This window comes from Podarcis liolepis (assembly GCF_965112155.1).
Source record: "Podarcis liolepis genome assembly, chromosome: 4".
NCBI classification, from domain to species: Eukaryota; Metazoa; Chordata; class Lepidosauria; order Squamata; family Lacertidae; genus Podarcis; species Podarcis liolepis.
Genome location: NC_139558.1, coordinates 60,366,605 through 60,383,688, shown reverse-complemented (window position 1 = coordinate 60,383,688; position 17,084 = coordinate 60,366,605). Strand labels below are relative to the sequence as shown.

General features: G+C 39.6%; 1 protein-coding gene across 2 annotated transcripts in view; it reads right to left on the bottom strand.

Annotated features, from left to right (window-relative positions):
• SAMSN1 (SAM domain, SH3 domain and nuclear localization signals 1) overlaps nt 1-17,084 on the bottom strand; it is a 75,717-nt gene that overhangs the window by 6,819 nt on the left and 51,814 nt on the right. For both annotated transcript variants that reach the window (XM_083500697.1, XM_083500696.1), the window contains 4 exons: nt 16,276-16,431; nt 10,999-11,137; nt 5,576-5,727; nt 2,418-2,624 (listed from right to left, as the gene is read on the bottom strand). In XM_083500697.1, coding sequence (XP_083356823.1) covers nt 2,418-2,624; nt 5,576-5,727; nt 10,999-11,137; nt 16,276-16,431 — 654 coding nt within the window. The remainder of the gene's footprint in view (nt 1-2,417; nt 2,625-5,575; nt 5,728-10,998; nt 11,138-16,275; nt 16,432-17,084) is intronic.

The window sequence follows — 17,084 nt, the reverse complement described above, 5'->3', positions numbered from 1 at the left end:
TGTGTGTGTGTGTGTGTGTGTGTGTGTGTGTGTGTTTCAGGGGTGTGAACCCTGATTTGGCCCTGACTTGGCATTTCAGAAAACAGGCTGCCTTGTTCTGGTAGGGCACTTGGTTTCCCCCTGCTACATTCAGTAATGGGGCATTTTATTCCATTTGACAAAATTGAATGACATTTGCAGGCATAGTAATCCCTCCAGAAGCAAAACTTGTTCCCTGATTAAACTTGTCAGTCACAAAGAACTCTCCCTCTTTGGGCCCACTCTGGTGTTTTCCGTATATGCTTCAGTGGCCCCCAGTTTGGTTCGGAGCACTCCAGAGAGATCCTGCTTCAGCTTGGATAAGTCCAGAATCTTTCTGAAGCTCCTGAGCCTCAGTTCTACTCAGGATTCATCTGAAGATTTTATGCACCTTTCCTTACAACTGCTTCACTTTGGCAAGAATATTCCCAAGTTTCTTTAGAAATGCACTCAGAACTTTATATGTTTTTCTTTATTTATACACCTACAGTTTCAGTGAAAGGTTTCAACAAGCAGGCTGGGGCAAACCTAACCCTTTGAAGACCTTTTCTCCTACTTTACAATTGATTTACATTCCTCTTTAACGCAGTTTTCAAACAAATCATTGCTGAATATTATATAAAGAAAAAAATATATCTAGTTTGTAGGAGGAAATCATTATGTCACCAGTATAATTTATAAGTATGCCATTTCAAGCAGGACTGCAGTTTTTGCACACAACATAAAGTGCAGTAGCACAGGCATGTCTTTTATTTTGTGGCATGCTATATATTTATAGGCATACATTTCTGAAGACTGTCCATGTGAAAAAAAGCATTTGTGTATCTTACTGTGCAAAGTTAAGAGGACTAATTAACAACAGAAAATGTGATTCTGAAGCATTAATAAAAATGCTGATTATACTGCATTACATCAATGCTATAATATTTTTCTATGGTTTAATAAGTGGTGTCCAAACTTTTTTCAAAGAGGGCCAGATTTGGTGAAGTGAAGGGCCATGGGGGCCAACCAAAGGGCCAACCAAGGTTGTTGACCTTTATTTAGGATTGAAGTTGAAGTTGTTGAGCTTCTTTTAGGATTGAAGTTGTTGAGGTTTTTTTGAAGGATATTTTATCCCAGGAAATAAACTGCCCCAGGGGCCGGATTAGACCCCGAAACAGACTTTGGACATGCCTAGTTAAATAGACCAATACTATGTGTGGAAGTTTTATATATAGGAACTACATTGAAATCAGCTACAAACCATTCTCTAGTGATAACGAAAGGGGAGTGAAGGATATTAAGTATACAATTGACAGGTTCATCGAAAGAATTGCTGCTTCAAGATAGGTTTATATCCTTGCTTATGGCTCAGATTTGGTTCCTGATGTCTACTTGTTGTCTCAGATCTGATGAATAATCATCTTAATTATATAAATATCAATTTGATTTTTTTAAATACAGAAGCTTTCTTAAGCACTGGAAGCTTGTATCACGTATTATTTTAGCAACCCTTACAACACTTTGTTCAGGAGGTTATTGTTATTTTCTCTGTATTACAGTCAAAGAAATAATACATCCCTCCATATAGGACTGTTGTAAAATGAGGGAGGATACTCTATGGTCCTCCAGTTGTTGTTCAAATCCCATCAATCTCAGTCAGCATAGCCAATGGTCGGAGATGGTGGTAATTTAGTCCAGTAACAACCGGAGAATCGTAGATTACCCCCAACAATTTTATAACCTGATCATTCATTTTAGACAATATATACCCTGCCTTTTCCTCTGAGGACAACCAAAGCAGCTATTTTAATAGATGTATGTGAAACGCTTTGAATGCTGAGAAAATACAAGTGGTAAGATTATATACTATTGATTTTATGCATGTCATCAGATCTGGGTCACCTGGGAGCTTGGGTCTAATTTCACAGAGTAACCCCCAAACTACATTGTCAGAGACATATTACTGTATATTGATGTTACCAAACATCAATATAAATCTGAGAAACTTTCCTATTCTGCAAATGTGCAACGTGTGACTCTAGTCTGCACAAGGAGTCAGTTGTACATGCATAACCCTAGTCAGATAATCAGTGACAGCATCAAGCAACCCTTTGGGAGGGGGAGCAGAGGATTCATTTAGTCTCCCCTTCAATACCTGATTGGCACTTATCTGATTATTGGCTAATTATATCTGGCCACACGCATGCAACCAACCTGGGTGATAATTTGATAGCTGCCTAATAAATGGAGCAATTTGACTCTAGAGGTCAAAGGAATTATCCATTTTAGCCAAAGTACACAACAAATCTTGCTTGTGGCTCCTAAGGTATGGCCTGAAGCTGCAAGTTTTGAGCTTGAGAATGATCATGATATGCAAAAAGAAGCTTTACCAAATAATTTTTTTGAGTTTTACCAACCTGGAGATGGAGTCGGTCCAAGAGTTCTTGAAGAGAATTAGGCTTGGCCCTTTTACTCCTCTTGTGTGGCTTTATTTTTCTAGGTACAGATTCCTCTTCTGTAATAAGATCTACGTAAATGAATTTGAAATTCCCCACCTTGTTGTTTAGCAGTCCCGTCCACATACCCATTGGGGTTTTACAGATGATATCAATGATATCCCCTTTCTGGAAGAAAAACAAAGAAACAAAATGTAACTCTGAAACTAGTACTGTACGTATTATTTGTGATACACAAGACTAATCTGCCTCAGTTGATCAAAAGCAGACCAATGGAAAATCAGAGTTGGCTCAAATAGTGATGCACATTATCTAAAAAGAAAGGAGAGCTTATTTATCCATACTATCATTTAATGTGGAGAGCAAGCGTCCTGTTGTCCATATGACATTCTTCTCTAAATTACTACCTTTCCCTCCCTCCCTCCAGATTTTCTCATATCCTCTGCATTTCAGAGTATCCCTAGTATGAGAAAATTCAGATTGAGAGAGGGAAAAGTGGGGGAAGGCTGTGACAGAGGAAAATATCATATGGACAACAGAGAATTAATGAAGGTACAGGAAGCTTAATATCCACATTACGGTATGGATGAGGACTTATAAAGAAGAACACCTAACCAAAATAGAAAATAGGATAGACAAAAATGGCCCAATCCATAGATTTAATTCCATATTGACAAGTGGAAACTGCAGTAACACCGCTGTTTCCCACACCATTTCAAAAAGGTCTGAAGAGAAGTAACAGACCAATTGCTATAATTATTAGGTTGATAATATAATTATTAGTACTGTCAACCTAGCAGTTTGAAAGCACACCAGTGCAAGTAAATAAATAGGTACCACTGTGGTGGGGAGGTAAACTCTGTTTCTGTTGCGCTCTGACACTTGTCATGGTGTCCTGTCATAATATGTCTATTAAAGTTAATGGTTCATTAATTAATTAACAGATTCATTAATTTCAGTGATGAAGACTTAGCTAAATACAATTCATTATTTCCAATGACAGTATCATTGACCCTGCACTCCCCCTCACATACTTACTTAAAATGTAACTCTAGCATTTGGTCTGTGCACTACTAATGTGTCATTTACCCTTTTGCACTTCCCTCGTATATGAAGCATTATTATAAAAATTAAAGCAGGATTTTTTTAAAAAAATGAAAACTGTTTTGTTCAAACTCAAAACATGTTAATCCAAACACATATGTCAGGTAAATAGCCAAAATGAAAGAGCAGCATCAAAATATGCAGAAACACAGGAGCTAATCTTTCCAGACAGGTGCCAAGAAAAAGGACAAGCAGTTGTGCAACACATTTCACCAGCTTCTATATCACAATTTTAAGTTCTTTCCTGCTGCAGCTACCTGTGCCCCCCCATCTGCTCTTCAGGGTTGGGGGACCCTCAGAAACAGAATGGATTGTGGTATGTGGGGCTGCTGCAGATGTAAAAGGGATTTCCACCTCCATGTGCAAGTGGAAATGATTTTCTGCTCTGGCAAGGCAGAATTTGAGCCATAGCACTTAAAGTTAACACAATATGCGGCTTACCAAATATGACTTGATCCAAACACATCTGTTAGGCAAGTACTGTGTTCTGTTTCTGAAACATCTGCATTATGTTATTATACTTTGGGAGCAGCCATTGGTTTTTGCTTTCAGCCACTTTAAAGAGAGCATATCACCGTTATGCTCTGGTAAATACTGACAACCTGGGCAGTCCCTCCTTTCTCCTGGGACTCAAATTATTACTTCAGAGTTCCCCTAGTAGCAAATCAGCACTTAATCATACCCCACATTGCTGGGAACATGGTCATGAGACATCATCTTGTCTCTGTTAATATGGAAAAGTGAAACAGCTCCCTCCCCACACGTCACACTCCACAGCCATAACTCAACTAGAACTACAGCAGAGTGTCAGGCAGCACAATGTGAAGTAAGGCTAGAAAAGACACCTGAAGATTATTATTAGTTACATCTTTTTCTTTGTGACACAAAAGCTTAAGGTACAAGTTTGATAAGAACATATCAAGAGACCCCCCCCCAGAGCAGACCAAAGTTCCATCTTCTCCAGGATCCAGCAAATGTCCCCCTTTGACTTTCTCTACACCATGTATATACTTCTCTCTCTATATATATTCTCCCCCTTTTCTAAAACAAAAGTCCCAAATGTTGTAACCTTTCCTCAAAGGGAAGTTGCTCCAGCCCCTCAGTCATTTCAGTTACAATATGCTTTTGGAGGGCGAGGTGACCAGAACTGTAGTCAGAATTCCAAGTGTGATCTCACCATAGATTTGTATGTTGTATGTTATGATGTCAGCAGGCTTATTTTCAATCCCTTTGCTAATGATCTCTAACATGGAGTCCACCTTTTTCACAATTGCTGCACGCTGAATTGACATTTACGTTGAGCTACCCGCCACAATTCCAAAATTGTAACCTTGCTCAGTTTCTGCCAGTTCAGACCCTGTTAGCATATATGTGAAGTTAGGTTGGTTTGTTTTTCTCAAATGTGCATCACTTTACACTTTCTTATATTAAATCACATTTGCTATTTAAATGCCTATTCACCCAGTTTTGAGAAACTTTTTGTGATCCCCCAATTTCCATTCTTCATCTTGTTTCTTACCATCCTGATCAATTTGATATTATCAGCAAAGTTGGTCACTTTACCTCTCACTCTTAATTCCAGATATTTTATGACCAAATTAAAAACCACAAACTCCAGTCTAGTTACCTGGGGGACTCCACTTCTCACATCCCTCTATTGTGAGAACTGTCCACTTATTCCTATTATCCACTTTCCACTCTTTAAGCAGCTTAAGAGAACGTGTCCCTTTATCTCATGACTGCAAAGGTTACTCAGGAATTTTTAGTGAGGGATTATGTCAAAAGTTTTTTGAAAGCACACCAAATCAGCCCAATCTACATGCTCATTGAGACACTCAGTGGAAAGATTAGTTAGACACAAGCTAGCTTTGTGGAAACCAAGCTAGTTCTTCATTGGCAATACTTGTTCTTCTATAAAAAAAATGATTTCTATATAATGCTGCCTGAACTGGGAGAGCCTCGCAGGTGGATAGTGACTTCAGGAATAAAGCAAATGTAACAAATAGTTAACTCACCTTGATTTTGAGAGAGTCTGTGTCATAAGGACTAGGTGTGAAGTCTGTGTGTACTTTAGCTCTGCCACAGAAAGGTCCAGTGTAAGGAACTTCATCATCAAGCCTTAGGCTGTCCCTGTTGCTTGTCCCATCTGAGCAACTAGTAACCCCACCTGGAAGCAATAAGAATGGTCAACCTTTCACAGCATTTAAGATGGATACAACATGAAGCCAAAAGAGTTTGAAGATGAAATCATTTGAAAAATATAATACAGAAAAATCACAAGAGGTGTCCATGAGCCACAAGATTTGGTTTGGACTCCCAATTCAGCACTTTGGAAAACAGCCCACCTCCATCTGAGACACTTGGTAGGCTGTCTGAATTGGATTGGGCTTCACCTGAGACCACTTCATCCCACCTCAAATCACTATTTGAGGGAGTATTCTTTTTTTTTTTTTTAAAAAAAAAAGAAGACTGTAACTTCCCCCCCTTTTTACAGAAGTGGATGGAATTTGAGGGCATACTTACTGCTAAGAATGAGTTTGTTGTTATTATTATTTCGTTTATACCCTACCCTTTCCCCTGACAGGACTCAAGGTGACTTACAGATAAAACAAGAACCACTAAAGCATAGAAAAATAGATAATTAAAATACAATTTAACTTTGATAGAATCAAAGCTTGCTAAATTACAGTGAAATAGGGCATTGACTTTTGTGCTGGGCACCTTTAAAGTTTGTCCAACCAATCTTTACCCTTTCAGAGGGTATAAATTATGCCAAATTTCAGAAGGATAGCTGCAGTGGCTTACCCACAAGGACAACTGTTGCAATTCGCAGGTGGGCAGCAAAAGAACACATAAGAGAGATGTTCATGAGTAAGAAACCTGCTACACTGCAGACAAATAAGTTTGACTTTGTGGGTGGGAAGAACTAAAATAGATACAAGTTCAAAGTAAAAATAATTCCTTTTGATTACTGGCTTGACCAGTCAATCACAACAAGGCTCTCTATCCATCCTCTCCCCACCCTGGTACTTCCTCTCTCTTCCCTCATCACCCAATTTTGGTTATATTCCTCATATGGCAAGCTGAGAGACACTATTTCTGCTTTTAGTAGATGCATGTCTCTAGGATTTTTTTTAATGTTTGGATTACCAAGGTACTATGAGGTGATTTAGGGGTTCCCACTTCACCTGTGCCATCTCACAGAGATCCTGCTTGACTTCTGAGAAGACCCAATTCCTCCAAGGCACTCTGCTTAGGCTTGGCTTCATTTAAATCCACTCATCATTCCTATTAATCACTACTGTCAACTTTCTATGGAGTAGAAGCATTCCAGCCAAAAATAAGCTATGTACAGTTCTACTGAATTCAATCCACAGGATTTAGCAATGGATTTAATAGAATTATAGAATTGTAGAGTTGGAAGGGACCCTGGAGGTCATCTACTCCAATCACCTGCAATGCAGGAATCTTTTGCCTAGTGTGGGGCTCAAATCCCACAACCCTGAGGTTAAGAGCCTCTTGCTCTATTCTGTGGATGTGGATGTGCAAATGTGGATCATGCCCCATGCAATTAATTAACATATGCTGCAGGGTAATACTTAATTGTGAGAAAGTGCTAAGAGATAGACTATTTGGTTCTCAAAATCCTGAAACAATGGAAATGCAATTAAAATGGTCAAAATTTCCATCAATAGAGTGATGTGAAGACTAGAGCCTAGATTTTACTCAGGGCTCACTGAAATAAAATGTCCCCAAACTAATACTGTGTGTTTTTCATATACGATGTAGAATAATCATCTGCTGACTGTTACCTCTTTATTCAGACAAACAGGGATAACATTTTACAGGTGATGTCTTAGAATACGCAAAGTACAGAACTTCAAAAGAATTGCACACTGGAGAGGAAAAAGTTTTACTCTCAAGATTTCTGTCATTTTGTCATCTGAAGAAACCTGCATCAGCACATTTGAGCAAGCACAGAAATATTCCATTCAAATATGCTTTAGATAACAGCAGCATCTTGAATTCTCCCACGACAAAACAGATAATGGAACACAAAAATTGGTTCACTTGATGTGCTTGCTTAGCTATACATGGGGGAGGAATAAATACGGTTGCTAGGTCATGATAATTTAAAAGCGGCACTGCACCTTCAAAATGTTATGCAGTCATTGGGTGGTATTCACCTACATTTTACTCAGAGTAGAGGCATTTAAATTAATGAACATGACTAATTTATGTCCATTACTGTCAATAGAACTGCTCTGAGTAAAACTTAATTGAACGCCATCTTTAGTCTATGACTTCACTCACCCTATGCTCCTCCTGCTGAAGCAAGCAGGACTTCTGGTTCTTTCTGACAGCTGGCTGGAGTTGAGGGTGGCCATTGGAAACAGGGGAGAAATAGAACTGTAGCTCTGTGGTGGAGCATCTGCTTTGCACCAGAAGGTCCCAGGTTCAATCCCTAGCAATTGGGGCATCTCCAGTTAGGGCTAGGAGAGAACTCTGCCTGAAATTCTAGAGAGCCTCTGACAGTCAGACAATACTGAACTAGATGGGGCAGTGGTCTGACTCAGTATAAAGTGGTTTCCTATGTTCTGGTAGCTATGTCTTCATTCTTCTTTACAACATGATTGTACAGTGATACCTCGAGTTACAAATGCTTCAGGTTACAGACTCCACTAACTCAGAAATAGTACCTCGGGTTAAGAACTTTGCCCTAGGATGAGAACAGAAATCGCACGGCGGTGCGGCAGCAGCAGCAGGAGGCCCCATTAGCTAAAGTGGTACCTCAGGTTAAGAACAGTTTCAGATTAAGAACAGACCCTCCAGAATGAATTAAGTTTTTAACCCGAGGTACCACTGTAAAAGAAACCCAAGAGGCAACTTATATTCCATTTTCGGTCTCTCTCACATGCAAAAATTGTTAGAGAGTTTGTTCTTGCATAGATGGCTTGGAATGCAACATACCATTTTCCGTATCACGTTGACATAGGAAAACTAGGGTTGAGGCCTAAACATAGTGACCACATTCCTAGAGGGACATAGCTTCTGTACTTTGAAGATCTCTGAGGGAAACAAAAGTTCCACAGGTACAGTTTGTCCCATCTGACTATACCACATCTTAGCATTTGATATCTGGTAAATGCTACTTACCATGTGGCATGCCCCTACAGGAGAGATGAAGAAACTAAAATGATTGGGCCATCTTCACTTAGAAGAGAACTTTGTCCATACAAGCCCCACAATACATATATAGGCATCTAAATGTCCATCTTTGTAATGGGCTTTTCTGCAGTGGCATCTTCATTTTAAACTTCCTCCCTCAAAAGGCCCACCATGTAGGCTCAGTTTTTATCTATAGACCAGGTTTCCCCAAAGGTGGGTCTCCAGCTGTTTTTGGGCTACAACTCCCATCATCCCTAGCTAGCAGGACCAGTGGTCAGGGATGATGGGAATTGTAGTCCAAAAACAGCTGGAGACCCACCTTGGGGAAACCCTTCTCTAGACCATCTTATTCCAGTGTACTTTGTTCATGTGAGCTGGCATTAACATAAGTATCTAAAATCTGATGGGCCACTTTTTAGTTTTGCGGCTGCAGGTTGTGTATGGGATGTGTTGTTTACATGTGTAATTTGAGTAGCTATCCATTTTATATTGGCTTTGCAGTTCTTTTACACAATGTTGTTAGCTGCTCCATGGACTTGTGTTTGGTGGGCATACAAATCCTTAAATAATAAAAAAACCTAAGACAGCCTGACTATCCTGCGTAGGAGAGATCAGGTTTGGGTAAGATAGGTTATCTGTATAAACTCACCATTGCAGTTAAGAGTTAGAAGTAGCACCTGCAGAATATTACCCTGCATTTAAGCATTAAAATGGACAAAAGCCATGTCGCTTTGGAAATATGGTTAACCTAGACCTAGGAAATGAAAATTGAATTGATATGTCAGTGAACAATTCTGTTTTACAGTGGAGTGGTGTTTTAGCTCAAAAGACTAAAATAGGATCATTTAGTGTCATTAATCAATTCTATTAGACAGAATGACAATATAAAACCTTACATAAGTTCTCTGTGAAAGCATATGATAACAAAATCCCTATCAGTGCTTGCCATTCAAACACCGTTGCTCACCAGATACAAGTCTCATCCATAATTTTTATGTGTACTGTTGATCAGATGCAACACATCCTAGGACACACTTTTTACTGACATACACAAGATTCAGGGTGTGATCTTAAACTCACTTTCTAAGGACTAATCCCCACTGAATGGGAATTACATTTGAGTAAACTTCTATAAGCTTGTGCCATTAACTTTTCCTACTTTTTGTTAAAAAAGGAAAATTTGGCCTCTTTTTAGTTTCATGTTCTATGCAGCATGTTAGATATCCCTTGCAATAGCAAGAACAGAGGACTTTATGAATGTGTTCTATTTTTTAAAAATACATAAATAAACAAAGGTAATACAAATATTTCTTCTGGAAAATTAGGCTCTCTCTAAATGAATTTTCACCAAAGACAAAGTCAGCAATGATAAATAATATATTTTGTTCAAAATATTTCACCTAAATGCATTGGTATTAAATAACATGGATACTGATGTAGTTTAATGACAACTTATCTAACTAAATTCTAATCAAAAGTAGGCCCACCAAAATTAATGAACCTAAGTTAGTTGTGTACATTAATTTGAACACTGGGTACATCTCCCAAAGAGTTGGTTGTGAGTCATTAAATCCCCAGCATAAATCTACCTAGGATTTGAACTCATTCAGTCATTTTGGCCAAACTAATACTAGTGAACCCCACATCTGTAATATGGGAATAAGAAGAGTGACCTATTTTATAGGACTGTTGTAAAAACTGAAATAACATATGTGAAGTTATTTCCATACTCTGCAGCACTATACAAACACTAAAATCTGGTATTACAATGTAAATACCCTAGTATGTTAAATTATAAAATGTAAATAGTTTGGGAAAAGACAGTGGGTGGTATTTGATGGTACCTTTGCCTTATGAAGAAGTATGGGTCAGGATCAAAATCAAGCGCTCTGATGCAATGAGCAGAAGTGGCTTCCACTAAAGCAAAGCCATCACTAGATGCAACTCAACCACATTGAATTCTATTTGCTAATGGAAGCAGGGGTCATTTTCACCAGCTCTTGCTCTTATCTGTACCCACCTGTACCAAATCCTATACCATTCCCAGGGGCAACCCAATGCAAGGAGAAGATTTTGATGGGCTGCCAATAGAAAGGGAAGGCAGGAAAGCCCCATTCAATGCACGTGAAAGCAAGTTAAGAATTGCCATTGGCTGCAGTTCAATTCAGACTTAGGTGAACTTAAGCCTACTGATGCTCTTATGTTCTTAAGATTGTTTCTAGCCATTCAAATATATATATTCTGCAGCATATCATTAACTGGCACTTACTTGATGAGCTCTGGCCACTGTTAAGACTATAGAGGCTGTCCATGGAGTCGCTGGCCTTTAGAGAGGCCTTCTCAGTGCCTGACCCTCCACCAGGGTCACTGTTTCGATTAGAACAGGAATCATCTCTTCCTTCATCATTCTTTAGAGCAGAAGAGAGAGAGAAGATGGTAAGTACAGTATAAAGAAACATTACCCACGTCTGCATTTGTGAAATAAAATATGTCCCCTTAAGGAAGCAGTATATCAAGGCCAAAAGATATCACACTATTTAGTTCATCATCTGCTGTACTTAAGCAGAACCAGTTCCACCAAGTCGTCACAAATTCCAAATTCTTCTGGGAAATGTGGATGCGCTTAAAATAAAATTTAATTGGAGACTTGGCATTGTACCTGCAGCAAAACAGAATGGGGACCAAACAGAACTTGGAAGAGGGTGTTATTTCGTTTGTTTATTTATATAAAAATGTATGCATATACCCGCCTCTCACAAAGCATCAGGGTGGTGCATGCAGGGACGCGGACTTATAAAAAATATTGGGGGGGGGGCCAGGAAAGCTCATGAATAATAAATAAGCTCATGAATATGCAAATAAAGTGGCGCCGCCTCCTCGTGAGCGAATAGGGGAGAGCGTGCTGCGCCTATTAATCAGCTCCGAAGGAAATTGGGTGGAGCTTTTGCTCGGGAGGGAGGGCAGGAGGCATGCAGCCGGACCCTGTGCATTTTGGGCTGGGGGAGGGGCGGCGATGGCGCTCTGCTGGAGGGGCGCCGGAGATTATTGGGGGGGCAGAGCCCCCCCAAACGAATTTTTGAGGGGGCTCGGGCCCCCTCAAGCCCCATGGAGTCGGCGCCTATGGGTGCATGACAGTATAAAAAACATTTAAAAGCGATACAAAGAGGGCATTAAAATATCTGGCTAATCAAGGGGCATTTTAAATATCTGCATAGGCATGTTGGCATAAAAAGTCACCAAGAGATAGCCGAAAGTCAAAAGGGAGAATATTTGCTGAATCTCTGCTAGAGGAGCATTCTACAACATGGGACCAGCAACACTAAATAGCCAACTTCTAGTTGAGGTCAGCTGGGCCTCTGTAACATGGGGACAACTAGCAGTGCTCAAGCAGATGATCTCAGTGATCGAGCTGTAATAATGGGATCGAAGGTATCCTGCACCCATGTCATTCAGGCTTTTGTATATCAATGCATGAACCTTGAACCTGTCCCCGAAGGATATAGGCAGCGAGAACAGATGTTTTAGCTGAGATGTCACATGCTATGGTTTTAGTAAAGCCATGCACAGGTGGTGGTGGTGGTGGGAGTAGAGAAAGAGCTTGCTAAACATATATAGTAACTCAAAAGAACGCAAGGCTGTCTGAAATGAAGGCAATTTTGGCAGAAGACATACAATTCCTGTCACCTGGAAAAAGTGCTCACTCCTCTCTGCCATTCTCTGGGCAACTGCTGTCAGATTGAAAATCACTTTGTTTTTCAGAATTCAAGGGACAAACATGTATGTCAAGGCTATAATTACTAGCTTTCACATAACAGAGCAACATCATTTTTTTAAAAAAAACACTAGTGGTTTTGAGCCCTGCAAGTATGTCATTGTAGGTAGCAACCAAACAAATAGGCAAAAAAAAGGGGGGGAATCATTTATTCTAACAGAAACTTGGGTTCATCTAAAATTTGCTATAGTTGGTGCCAGTCTGAAATCTCTCTGAAATGGGGAGAAGCCATTATTTCTTTATCCCAGAATCCTGGTGCGGAAGCTATTATCTGCAGCACCTGGGTGGGACTAATTCTGCTTGCAATCTCCATTTTGGAACTGAGTCCACAAACTGACCTCACGGCTATACCATCTAGCTGAATTTTTGTACTTTAAATTCTTTCTTGTCCCCTTCACTCCTTCCTCTTTGTAACATCTTGCCCAAGGAAGAGTTTAGAAGATCTTGAAAACTTACCACACTTTTGTGACATTTTTAGTTGGCCCCAAGAAAACGTATTTCCAAATTGTGGATTTTGAAGGTTTTTTTTTTCTTCTTATGGCCTAACAGGTTACCTTTGCTTATGATTTGTTTTGGGGTGTTTTTTTAATCCAGAGTGCTTAAACTAATGACTGCTTTATTTTTTAAAATGGGAACGTATTGTAACAGTGAGGCCACTTGCTATGTGTCACTGTCTAAGTTAAATAATTAAGCAACAATAACTTCACAAGAAAAGAGGAACTTGGGAAGCAACTTCTCCCTATTGTTGCATCATATGAAGTCAGCATGACAGAGAGGTAGCATGTACCTTGGGAGATTACAGCACATTCACGTTATTAGGTTTGGTGAGTAAGACAAAAGCGGTGACACTATTTAATCCACTACATGAAGACGTCTCAGAAAGCTAAGCAGGGCCCAGCATAGTTTCAGAATGGATGGGTGACCCCATGTAGAGAATCCTGCATTGCAGGGGGTTGGACTAGATGACGCTTGAGGTGCCTTCCACTTCTATAGTTCTGCAGTTCTAAATTCATGTTTGGGTGGCAGGATGCATTACCTTGATGACAAAGTGCAATTTCTTTTGGCTTAGTAAGGGATTAAATGATCAGATGCCTCAGATAAGACTCAAAAGCTGCCTGATTTAAGCAGCTACACACAGGATGAGATTTGAAGCACATTTCCCCATGATGCCCATTATGGGAATTTTTATGTTCCAAAATGTATTAATATTAGATTAGGACCAACTCATACAAGCTTTTCTGTAACTCGTTAAGAACATAAGAAGAGCCTACTGGATCAGGCCAATGGCCCATCTACCCCAGTATTCTGTCCACTATTCTCACAGTGGCAAAATATCACCCATTGCCCCCACAAGAGGGTTTCTGTTGTTGGCTGGTAGCATTTCCCCCTACCTGTAGTGCCCCACTAGTTACTAGTCTATTCATGTTGTTTGTTGATTCATTGGCAAATGTGCACACTGCCACCATCAAAAACAACTGTGTGCCTTCTGGTAATATTCTTTTACATCTATTATTGAGTCCAGTTCTTTTACCACGTTTGCACTCTTAAATTCCACCCGTTAACTATATACAAAATGCAAAAAAAAAAAAAAGTAGTTTATTTTAAAGCGACACCATAAGAATCCATTGTATCCAATATAGGTCAAACCCTGGTTTCTTTTTACCAAACTGCAGATGATTGTCTCAACAACTTAGACTGAGTCTACCCACATAACAGAATGAGGGTTATACAATGCCAAAGTAGTACCCATTCAGCCTGCTGGTGGGAGATTACACTGTTGAATGCTCCCCTCTGGGTTTCCCTCCCAACTTAGCCTTCCCTGCAAGGGAAAACAAGACTGTAGGAATTGTGCTTAGCTAGAATTTTTCTCCTTGATGTCTTTCTTTTTGGACGCTTTCACATGGAAGATCATTCAGAAATGGCACCTCCTATGCGCACTCCTGTGTGGTATTGCTCACCCACCACATTTTGTTGCCTTATGCACAGTTGTGCATGCTGTGGTTATTGGATTTCCCGCCCTTAAAACTGAAAAATCCTATTCATTTAGACTCTCTTTACATGAAAAACTTAAGATACCACTAACAATTTTAATTGTTCTTCTTTGAAAACATTCACATGCTATCACTTTTTTTTTGCAAAAGACTGTACCATTCACTTATATAGAGAATTAGCATATTATTTTATGTCACCTTGAAGATTAATCACTAACATTTTTTGCTTTTTCAAGACTTCAGTGGCCTGAATTGACATTTCCAGGAAGTATGCACAGTGACTCCCAAACTTCCTTACTTGGCAGTAATAGTGTATTCAGTATCTAACCATATTTATGTAGAACTGGGTTATATTTCCAAGGCACATTTTTTCAGTTAATGGATATTCAGCTGCCATATAATTTCCCATTCTGCTTGGGCTCTGAGATTCTTTTGTAATTCTTCATAGCCTACTTTAGTACTTTCATCAAATTCTGCCATTTCACTTTTCACAGTCTTCCCCAGGCCATTAATGGATTTTTAAAATAAATATCAGAATACAAATCATTAGACTATTTCATTGAACACACCTTCGTGCCAAAAGATTTGCCTGATTATTTATGCCTATCATCAACTCAGCATTTAATTTGAACAAGGGCTTAGCCTCAGCCTGAACATCTGTTGGTTAAAGACAGCAGAGTAAGTGAAGTAATATTAATCAAGAGTCCCCCATTGTATGTACCATGTGCACTGAATTAATGACAGAAGCAGGACCACAGGACCATATCACACAAGCCTGATGGCTGCAAAGGGAACCCTTTGAGTGGAAAAGGGAAAGGGGGATGCCCACTACTTCTCCACTCCAAATAGCAACTGTCCCAAACTGCATCTCTCTTACTGCAGAGATCCAGACACATCTTTACTCTCACAGCGCAAGCTTTGGGCAGAAAAAGAAGTTGAGGTTCTGATTGGGGAGGGAGGGAAAAGCAGCTGGCAAAGAGTTAAGCATCTACTCTTGCTTCCACCCTCCATCAGAAAAGTAGCCATTGGTTTTTTATTACACATGGTCCTGAATAATGTGTAGTTCTGCCCTAAGTAACTTCAGCCAGCTGTTTCACATCTGGGATTAGCAGAAAGAAAAACTTTATAACACACAATATCAGCAAGGGGCCAAACAGAGAAAAAAGCAACTCAGGATAACTTCTAGCTTAGTCATCAAAGTGTAAACCTATGCATGTCTACTCAGGGATAAATACCACTGTGTACAATGGGAGCCCAGAAATTCTATTAAAAATTCAGTTAATGTATTGGAAGTCTGCAACAAAATAATTGCTTGATTTATTTATTTATTCAAATCAGTGTGAAGTGTAATTTCCCCATCCCCATCTGAACATTCCAACTCCCAAATGGGAGTGAATAAGGGAAAGTATTTGAATTGCAACACCTAAGATTTAAGGTGGATTCCTGTGTTGAATCTACTCCCACTAACAGAATCTGAACATTTCTCCCCACTTCATTCCCAAAGCCTTCATTTGCAGTAATAAGATGCACAATCAGTTGCACATATTAATTTCTGCATGTTCATTCAAAGAAGTGGATTGGCGTGATTAAGCATAGTTCAATAAGTTTGGAGAAAATTACTTTACATATTAGTTTTGCAATATCACTGCAGTGTTTATGATGTTGCCTGAACACAGTGACATGCACAGCTAAATATGAAGCAACTTTGACAGCAGAGCTTAAAAACCGGAAGTTAAACCACAAGCAGATAAAGAAGATCAAAATATTTTAGTGATATGTTTACCATCTCCTCTGAAAGTGCCTTGATGTACTTTTTACCCATCTTTTTCTTCATAGTCATGGAAATGGCCCGCATCTTCTTTCCAAGGCTTCCCCCACTATTTGGTGATTTGCTATGTCCCAGTTCTCCACCATCACTTACAGCATCTGCTTCACATATCTAGGTTTTTTAAAAAGAAAAAAAGTTTATTTAAAACTTTATAGGAGTCTCTTGGTGCAGCTTTCTGATGATACACGTAGCAAGTCATTGTTTTCTGCCCTCAAATTACAGTTTGTTCATTACAGGCAAATTGTGTTAGAATTCCACTAGCAAGAATCTACATCTTTTGCTCTGGAAAGAGCACAAAATCAAGAACAGCCCCTGCCATTCTTCAGTGCCTGGAAAAGTACCAGGCTGACTTCAGAATCATGGGAGAAATTTAAAGACTCTCCCTGATACTGCATTGAACCTGAGAGATACTTGGAGAGCCAGGAGACTTCTCAGCACTTTTTGAATGTCTGAGACTAAATGTAATGAGGGTGAGCTTCACTGTGGAAGAGGTCAGGGCTGCTCTTTCTCAAGCACACTCCACAGCCAGGCTGAGCTTTGAATTCAACATAATGTAAGAAGGCCCTTCCCCCTGTACTTGGATGAGGGAGTAGGGTAATGATGATAGTACTCTGGCTGGCAACAAGGCAAGGCAAGATTTGTTGGCCCTTGTCCAGTTGTGTTTGGGCATGCCACTGCAAGTTTCCAAAATTATGGAAGGTGGGTGTATAACTAAACATGAGCAATGTAACAGGCAATAGACAATAGATGACTATGAGATGTAC